At 46.0% G+C, this 9,524-nt stretch overlaps 1 protein-coding gene across 3 annotated transcripts in view; it reads left to right on the forward strand.

Moving 5' to 3' along the window:
• atrnl1a (attractin-like 1a) overlaps positions 1-8,909 on the forward strand; it is a 212,404-nt gene extending 203,495 nt beyond the window's left edge. For 2 of the 3 annotated variants that reach the window (XM_076743654.1, XM_076743655.1), the window contains one exon: positions 7,396-8,909. In XM_076743654.1, coding sequence (XP_076599769.1) covers positions 7,396-7,517 — 122 coding nt within the window. In that variant the 3' untranslated portion in view covers positions 7,518-8,909. The remainder of the gene's footprint in view (positions 1-7,395) is intronic. The other variant, XR_013077819.1, reaches the window with a different exon arrangement.
• Positions 8,910-9,524: the final 615 nt, after the last annotated feature.

Below are 9,524 nucleotides of genomic sequence, written 5' to 3' on the forward strand. Positions count from 1 at the left end.
TTCTCAGCTGCCAGTGTCTCACTCAGCGTTCTCTCTCTTCTTCTTTTCTTTCTGTATCTTTCTAGAGCTTTTTCTTCAGTCCTCACACCACCAGTGTGGCATTGTGGGAGAAAATGTGTGCTTTAACTCCCAGTTTATGCTTCTCTTCCAATGATGGGATGTTCTTCACAGATTAGCTGCCGCTGCCAGAGCGAAGGTTAGATGGAGCTTAAGATTGACACACATGGTGGTTTAGCACCAGCGGTAATGTGGGAGTCATTGACCATCGCGATGAAGAGGGAGCCGAGCCTGAAGGTGAAGCTCTTATTTTACCAGTCAGTCTACATTCTAACCCTCACCTGCGGTCAAGACAGAGACCAGGAGAGTGAGGCTGTGTTACAAGTGACTGAAGGAGGAGGTGAGATATCAGGAAGGAGGTCCGAGTAGAACCGCTGCTCCCACATGTTGAAATGAGCCAGATGAGGTGGTTTGGAAACTTGAGCTGGTTTCTTCCCTTTAGAGGTTTTCCAGCCACATCCAAACAGGAGGAGGTCTCAGAAGAGACCCAGAACATACCAGAGGAGTCGAATATCCCATCTGGCTGAAGCTGGAGGACGTGGCTGAGGGAGAGGACGGGCTGCCTTAGATACAACGCTGCCATTGTAAGTCGGACCAGGACTCGGTTAGGTGGCTGATGATGGATGGCCAACATCAAACATGTGATGTCATGACATGAACTTGAGAAGTCAGGACATCAAAATGACACCTCAACGTTAAAATGCCCATGAACCTCCAACCAGTCAACAGAACCGAACCAGTGAAGGTTCCTGAAAGATCCCTCAAGACAGAACCTTTGCTCTCATACATGGACACTGTTATTGGAAACAGCATGGCCAAATCAGATTCTGTGATCAAATAATCATCTCTGCATGATCCTCGGCCCAGTGACCAACCAGGAGTCCTGAAAATGGCAGCGGGTAGAGGCGACAGCTGCCGTGGGCGACTAACACAGGAGAGGAACAGGTCGACCTCTGAGGGACTGTTGGACTGATTCACTGTCACAGTGGCCTGACATGACGGACAAAGCAGGAGAAAAACACCAACAGTCAGCACCGGTGAAGCAGAGGAAGGGATGGATGGAAAAAAGGGGAATGATCTTATTTTTGGCTCCGTTCAGCACTCTTCCATCTCCGCAGCCTCACTTTGACTTCATCTTTGCCCTGTCAGTTCCACCTCTTTGTGCTCTGCCTCCCGCAGCTTTTTATTGTTTCAGATAAAATGGGACTCAATCAGTACTTAATGGATTTAGCAGGCTGCACATATTCTCAGTTTGGGGCAGTGAAGTTGTTGAGGATGGAGAGAAAGACTGTGGGCTACATTCCCTCCTCAGCCTCTCTCTGGAGCTTAGATAGTGGGTCAATAGAGACAGAGGCGCAGCAGTATTCACAGCCGCCTTTTCCTGCGCTAATCTGCCTATTCAGCACCACAGATAGAGCTGAGGGGGGGTAAAAGAGGAAAAAATACAGGTACTGAAAGATGTTGAAAGTCTTTGTGAGTAAAAATAGAAAGAACAGCGTGAGAGAGAAAGGAGGTATTAAAAGGCTGAGAGGTTCGATAAGAGAGACTGGTGTAAGTTAAAAATACTTGTGAGTGGAAACAGGTAGAAAGTTGGAGATGGAGGAGGAGGGAGGAGGAGATAAAGGACTGAAGGAGTTGTTAAAGGCGTGCAGTGGGTGGTAAGAGTCCACGGCGTCGCCCCGCTCACCCACAAAACCACATTTGCATATTGCTGCAGCGACACTGAGATGATAAGTCCTCGTGGTTATGCTTTGATAAATCCACTCCTGGTTCCTCCAAACCAACTGAGGAAAAGGAGGAATAAAACATAATCTTCCTCTCTGCTCTCTGTTCTGTCCCTCTGTAACCTTCCATTCTTAAACCTTCTTTGTCTTTCAGTTTCTTTATGTTGTGACAATTAAATTATTGAACAAGTTTTCAGCATTTCTCTTGAATTTAAGCCGAACAAAAGTCTGTTTCCATCAGCTTCCTCTACGTGAACGTGCGCATCAACAGTTTGGAGAAGACGGCAGACTACCTGATACATCATGACGCTTGATTGACATCATGTGACTCAACTGGAGGTGCACCTGTGGTTGTGTTTTAAGATCTACCTTCCTCTTCACTTGACATCATGGGGAAATCAAAAGAAATCAGCCAAGACGCCTGAAGGTCTCTCATTCATCCATACAAACACCGTGTGACCACGCAGCCGTCAAACCGTTCACAAAGTGCTCTGTCTCCTAGTGAATGAACTTTGGCAGGAAAAGTGCAAATCAATCCCAGAACAACTACAAAGACCTTATGAATACGCTCGGGAAAAAAAAAAAAAAAAAGGCAAAACGAGTTCGATATCGACATCACCTGGCAGGCTCAGCGAGGAAGAAGCCAAAACAGTCATAACAAAGCCAGACTGTTTGTCCATAGTAACCATCGACATGTTGGCTGAAGAACACCATCCCACCCATGGAGCACGGGGGTGGCTGTGGGGGGGCCATGCTGCAGGAGGGATTCAAGTGGGCAAAGCTCATTAATACTACCGTCTGATTCGTCACAGGGGCCACCATCTGATCTTGAGCAGGGCTGCTGTGGTTACTGACACCCCGACACACCTTTGTTCTTCATGTTCTGTGCTTTCTGATGGCGTGGAGGCCAGTTATCAGCACCATGACAGGGACGCTGTCGTTTTAGTAGAAGAAGCAGAAGCAGGTATTAAAAAGTCAAGGTGCATCCCAACAACCTGTTTCCATCAGTCTGTCGTTTGTGGTTCCGCCTGATGGAAACGTTCCACGTGGCTCTTTTACAGCTTCTCTGTTCCAGTTTTCAGGATCAACCTTCTTTCTTTGTGTCTTTGTTGCCTTCTTACCTCCTCCCATCCTGACGAAGCACTTTGAGCCTTTTGCTGCATCATTCTGTCTTTGGCTGCTTCCTAAAGGGAGGAAAAAGTAAAATGTAATATCCTTGGACAACAAATTGATTCTGGTCATTTGCAATAAACACATAGAAGGCGACAGAGATCTAATAAGAGACGACTGATAAAACACTTGCTTAATTAAACTTCTGTTGGCTCATTTCGGTCTGAATGCTCAGCAGACAAACTAAGCATTCAAAGTCTTCCTCTTCTCTCGACTCTCAGTCTCAGACTTCGACCGCTGGCCTGTGAGCTTCTCCGTCACACCGGCGTCCTCCTCCTCCTCCCTCCGGGTCGACCTCTTCACGCCTCCTCCCTGCATCCCGCCGTCTCCTTTCGGTGTCAGACTGGAGAGCAGCGCTCAGAAACTGGGCTCCATTGATCCGGAATGGATCTCCGATACTTCGATCCTCTCTGTCTATGAAACGATCGGCCCCGCTGGGCTGGACGCTCCTCCGTCATCTGTCTGCATGTTTTAGTCAAATACTCAGTGATATTTACTCTGTACTTATGTTGTGGACGTGAAGGTTTGATGGTCTGCAGTCGCTGTCCTCGCCTTGCTCGTCGTCTTGCCTTAATTCGCCCGTTGGACCGTGGCGTCATAGATGTGCAGCCATCTTGTTCCTTTAACAACGTAGAAACATGAATCACAACTTTAAAGCAACCTCAAAGCGTGTGCCTTGACTTTTTGGACATATCCGTCCACCTTTTTGTTGTTCCCTTTGCTCAAATGTATGAGATATTTCAAAATGAATTTGGGGTAATTTGGAGATTTTTTTCATGCTGCGTTTTTCAAACAGGCATAAAAAAGGCTTTACTGAACCCTGCGTGTACTATTAATGAAAGGCATCCTCGTTAGTCAGGATCAGACCTGGATCTTCCGTGCCGACATCAAAGCAGTCGTGGTTGTGCGTCCTGTTTGCTTCTCTTTTCAAACTTGAAGCCATCGCCTCGCAGACGCATGAATATTTGAGTATCAGTGTGTTACTGTTTGACTTTCGTGGAGCAGACGCAGTACTTTCTGTGTGGTGTACTGATCCGAAGCAGGCCAGCTTCCCCGGTGCCTTCATTGAGGGCGAGCACAAACCCAGCAGCCAGGCTTTGATGTTTTGGGGGGGGGGTTTGGCTGTGAGGCTCGTCACCTGGTTAGTAAGAGGGCTCCTCCCGGCGCAGATGTTTTCCAGCTGCAGTCCCACTTTTCCACCTCACATGTGCCGATATGTGCTCCTGGGGAATTCTGCCTCCTGCTAATGACCCCATTAGTCTATCAGGAGGGCGGAGGACTGGTGGGGGGGGTTAATGATGCGTCAACTCACCTGACAAAACAATCACATTAACGCTCCCGGTCGCCACAGCAGCGAATGAGCACTTGCGCTCACCTGCAGCATAATTTGATTACTTTTGACCAATTTAATTTTGCAAATGGAGACGTGTGTGTTCACCCAGAGAAAATAAACACAATTATGACGGCAATTTGTCAAAGGTGAAAGATATTTTGATGGAGGAATATTCAGCATCACATTAGAAATCAATTAGTTTGACTCTAACTTTTCTCGTCTCTCTCTTTGGAGCTGCTGTTTGTGTCTCGTCACATTCAGACAGAAGGATTATTACTTGGAGGTCTGCTGGAGGTGATTTCAGTCATGTGAAATAACGGCTGGCGCTCCTCCTGCATTTGTCTCGGCCTCGATGGAAGGACTCGGGCTGGAGACAGTTCGTCTGATAGAAGCAGATTAAGTTAGATTCTGTCTGAAAGGCCGATTCCTTCGCTGAGCTCTCCAACGTCTTCCTCCTTTTTGTCATCTGTCCATCATTTCCTCAACTCTGCGCTGTCTCATTTGTCTTTTCTGATTGAGGGGGATTTGTATGTATCAAGTTTTATATCATGTGATGGATGATTAAAGCTTTTTAATCACATGACTGAACTGTCAGTACATTTTTGGCAAAGTATATTCAAGTACTTTCTCTTTCAGTCCTGGACAATTTAACAAATCTAGTTTTTAGATTCTATGAGAAAACAGCTGAAATCCATCCATTTGTCACCACACACATTGAAAATGGAGGTTTGAGATAAATGAAGACATGACGGTTCTGATTGTTTCCTAGATAAAAATCCAACCATCCAAAACCCCAAAATACTCTGTTTACTATCATGAAGGTAAAAGAAAAGCAGCAAATCCTCACATTTAAAAATCCTTTTTGTATTTCCGTCAATTAATCATTTCATTTTTCTCACCAGAGGCAGGATTTTAGAAATACTGAGGCCACGAGTCCCAATCAGAGTAAAGCTGGATTTAGTTTCAAAGCCTTTTAGACAGAGAACAGCTCTGGAGGGTAAAAGCTGAGTCCTATAGAGTTAGTCAATGATCATCTTGTGGGCACCTCGTTAAAAAAACCTGTCAGGGTTTTGCAGATCTTGTTGGCCTAATCTAAAGAACACTGGAAGCAGTCTGTAAAATATGCTGTTTAGTTTGTGTTTCAGAGTATAAACTGAGTCACTAAAATAACACTGAAGGCATCGTGACTGAAGCAGAAGTGCAGCTGGACAAACTTTTCTGGAGGCGTTTCCTCCTCAAATATCTGCAAACAAGCACCGACGGCATTCAGACCAAATCACAAACTACAGCAGCCACAAAAACTAATCTAAGGTATCGTCTGTCTGCGGCGACAAACACACCCGTGGAACCACTGCCAGAGTGAAACAAACAGCCGTAATGAACAACAGCCCAGGTGCTGCCAGCCAATCAGCTTCCACCCTTCGTCTGTCTGTACGGCTTGCTGTGTCAGAACTTTGCAAAATATGCATGTGCACAGGTGCGTGCACACACCTACAGTACTCACACAGTTAAACACACAAACCTGCAGAGTCACGCACACATGCACACACACACACACACACGCACACACACACACACACTGAGCGACTGTGTAATCAGCTTTCCCCTTTCCGCCCACGAAAAAAAAATCCCAAGAATCACTTGAGTGTGAAATGCTGAAAACATCCTGCATCCAAATCATATCAAGAGCGCAGCAGATTCCCTCCACTGTTTGCCTGTTTTGTTTATTTGGCTGCTGCACGCCGGCAGATTGAGCTCTCGTCGTAATGGCCGTGCATCGTCAAGCCCGCGGTTGTCGGGAGGGAAAGACGGGACGAGCTGCCACGACTCTAAATCCACATTAACAGCAGCAGCTTCTGCCAAAGTACCGCGGCGCTGCGAGGCGTCTGATGCTTTCAGTGAACCCAACTTCAGACGCTGGAGTAGTTTGGAGAGGCGTGACGTTCGGCCGGCGGTGGAAGAGACAGACTGACATAAGAAAGAGACAAGATGGTGGGAGATACGCTTCAGTGACCTCAGCATTAGACCGCCGTCTCCAGCTGAAACCAGACAACGCTGGCTGAGAGACGTAGATAAAAGGTTTTGTGGGTGTTGTGTGGAGGCGTCCGCTGGTCGGATGACGCTTCTCCACCTGTCACACGTCAGCTTTCTGTGTACGTCCATCAGTGATTCTGTTCTGTTTTTCACTACATTCAGACGCTTTGCTTACGTCAAATCTGTGAAAACACAAATTTACTTTAAACATTATGTCTTTGATCGTTTTCAGTTGACAGTTCACTTTTCGGACTGAAAATGTTTTTTTTTTTAGGGGGAGAGGAGAAACAGGTTTGATTTTTGATTAAATGACACTAATGAGATAACAATTAATCTGACAAACAAAGACGATTTGAAACAAAGCAGAAGGGGCCGAGCGTAGAGCCTTGAGGAACTCCACATTTCTGAGAAATATTTCAGATGAGCAAACGGGGTGAGCAGTTTTTAGCAGACAGACTTTTATATTTTTTTATTATATTACTGCATACTAAGTGTAATTATGACTGCAGCAGCTCTTTTCACTGAATACTGCAAAATCATTTCTTATGAGTCTTGACCGAGTACATACAAAACATCTGTCCTTACTGATCTTTACTTTCTCCAGTGTGGAATCAGTTAAGTCTTATCTTAACTTATCTTATAAACAGATCCACATTTGAACTTTGCAGAACCCAAATTTTACCTCTAAGCAATAACCAACCATGTGATACAAAGGCATAAATATGTATTTGAAACAGAGATTTGAGTTAAACACGAACGTTCAGTCGGTTTATATTTCCAAATCTTACATTTCTATGCGTATCAGGTGTTTTGGGGTTTTTTGCATCTTGCGTTTGCTTTGGTAATTTGGAGGTTTTTCTCTTTTAACAAGTTAATCCTTAATGACTTAATATTGTTTGTAAAATCATTTCTTATCAGTAGTGTCTGAACAGAGTAGGAACGTTCAGAACAGACTGATGATGAAATTCAGCTCAACGGGCCGCCTGTGGTAAAAAGAAAACCCTCTGAATGAAGATCCATGTCAGACAGCTGGTGGTCTGTTTCTCTGTTAACTCTCTCTCGTCTCCACACTTCCAGGTGTGGCCATAGCCAGCGCTCTGGTCGACACGTCACAGCAGCGAATGATGGACTTCAAAGAGAGAGGCCTCGGTCTGAAGCACCGCAAACACATCGTGCACCACCAGGGGACCTGTGTATGAACTGGACGCTGTCACTGAGGACACGACGTCTCCGCTGTGCCCCGAGGGGAGCGTCACCGGAGACGTCACCGCTGACTTCAGAGAACGGGACACATTGTGAACGAAGGCAAAGGGTTTTTGCTGTCTGATAGCTTCTGTGTCCACGGCCTCTTCAACAGGCAGCCAAACTGGGAAAAAATGGTACTTGTGGCTCCTTTCTTTACTGAATCAGATGGAAAAATCTTCATGAACATGCTCCGTTTGTCCCTCGTGTGTATATGTTGGCCCTGACCAACCAGGAAAACAATGACTGGAAAGGTGCAGATTGATGAGAATGTGTTTGTGCAGCGCTGAGCGAGCTGGCAGACGTTTCCTCCTCCACCGCCATGTGGCTCTGCTGCCGGCCGGCCCGTCTGCCACGCTGACACAGAAAAACACTTGTTTTACACCAATAAACCAAACTAAATAGCTCTGAGCTCCTGACATGAAGTCCTCCAGACTTCGAAAGCACTCGGCCTGAGGAGCAGTGGAAACCAGCGCGTGGCTGCTGGTCTGTGAGGAGGACTGGTCTTTTCAAGCCGACTGCTGCTCAGATCGTCTGGATGTTGATGTGAATGAAATAAATGTAATTCTTGTTTTTTCCTGCACCAACAGCTGAAGTTCTTCGTTGTGATATCTGCTCAGGTCTCTGGAACAGGAGAGGGTCCGTTATCTGTAGCTTTGGGCCTGTGAGTGCACTATAAGTGAAGGCTTTACCCGAACATTAGACCCTCTGTGGACAACGTTATGCAACCGATGATCCAAATGTGTTGTTTATTCTGGGCTGCCATGTGACCTGGAGGTCCGTGTGTCTCGTCATTCGTTGGTTACTGTGAAGATGAACCATCTTTTCTCATGACGTTCATTTCATTTGTCACACACAAACGTTTATGTAGCATCTCCTGATGTAATATTTACTAATTATGCAAATTACAAACAATAATTTAGCAACTTCTACAAACGCACCCAGGATTTTTTTTTTTTTTTTTTTTTACACACAGAACTTGATGACTGATCTGACGCAGCGACTCTGCAGTGTTCCCTGTGCTTCAACCCGCGGCGTCTTTTTCTTTCCAGTTATATATTTTCTGCATATTGAAGCAGTTTTGTGATGTCAAAACGTTTTCCCTTTACGGATTGTATTAAACCTTGATGAAATCTTGTAAAGTCACTTTCTAATCAGCTGCACACAGCAGAGGAACGTCTTTATGCACATGTACTGTCTGTCTGTGGAGCCTGACTCTTTCCATTCAGGCCTTCTGTTTTCAGACTTGTATTAACAAAGGGCAGCTCACACACTGTTTTTGTCCATTTGAGCACAGATCTGTGCTTTTACAATTAAAACGTTTTGATGCCTCTTCGTATGCTGACTGGATCTGACGTGCTGTGTGTGTTCTTACCTCTGGTGGTCGTGTTGATGGGTGCGCTGACGCTGCCTGAGCGGACCGAGAGAGAACCACGAAACAACACTCATTTACATTTTAACAAACAGTCACAGTTCTGCTCCGTCAGCTCTCCGTTATAACTGGTCACTTATTAACGTCCCCTCTGAGCTCGCTGGTGCTGCCGGTCCATCGGCTGTTCGGCTTGGACGACGACCAGCGACTGGAAGGGGCTGAGTTCAGTCTGGTTCGGCTTCATGATTCGTTCAGTTTTCCTCTGCGGAACGCTGACGGCTCCCATGAAACGTCTCCAGCTTTCTGTCCCCAGTCACAAGTGTCCACTGCAGCGGCGTTTCCTGTACAGTGTGCAGAAGAAGAAGAAGCTGCTCTTTGAAGTTCTTTGAAGTTCTTCTTCCTCATCGTTAAAATGTCAAACTGTCCATGAATGAAGGCATTTCTAAAGCAAACGTTCCCACCAGGAAGAAACTGTCTGTCCTGTCCATCACAGGTGAGAGTAGCAACCCTGATAAGGGCTGCGTTTCATCCAGGTGTGTCTCCAAAGACTCACCTGGATGTGCACACGCACACACACACACACACACACACA

Source organism: Chaetodon auriga, chromosome 11, assembly GCF_051107435.1.
Source record: "Chaetodon auriga isolate fChaAug3 chromosome 11, fChaAug3.hap1, whole genome shotgun sequence".
NCBI classification, from domain to species: domain Eukaryota; kingdom Metazoa; phylum Chordata; class Actinopteri; order Chaetodontiformes; family Chaetodontidae; genus Chaetodon; species Chaetodon auriga.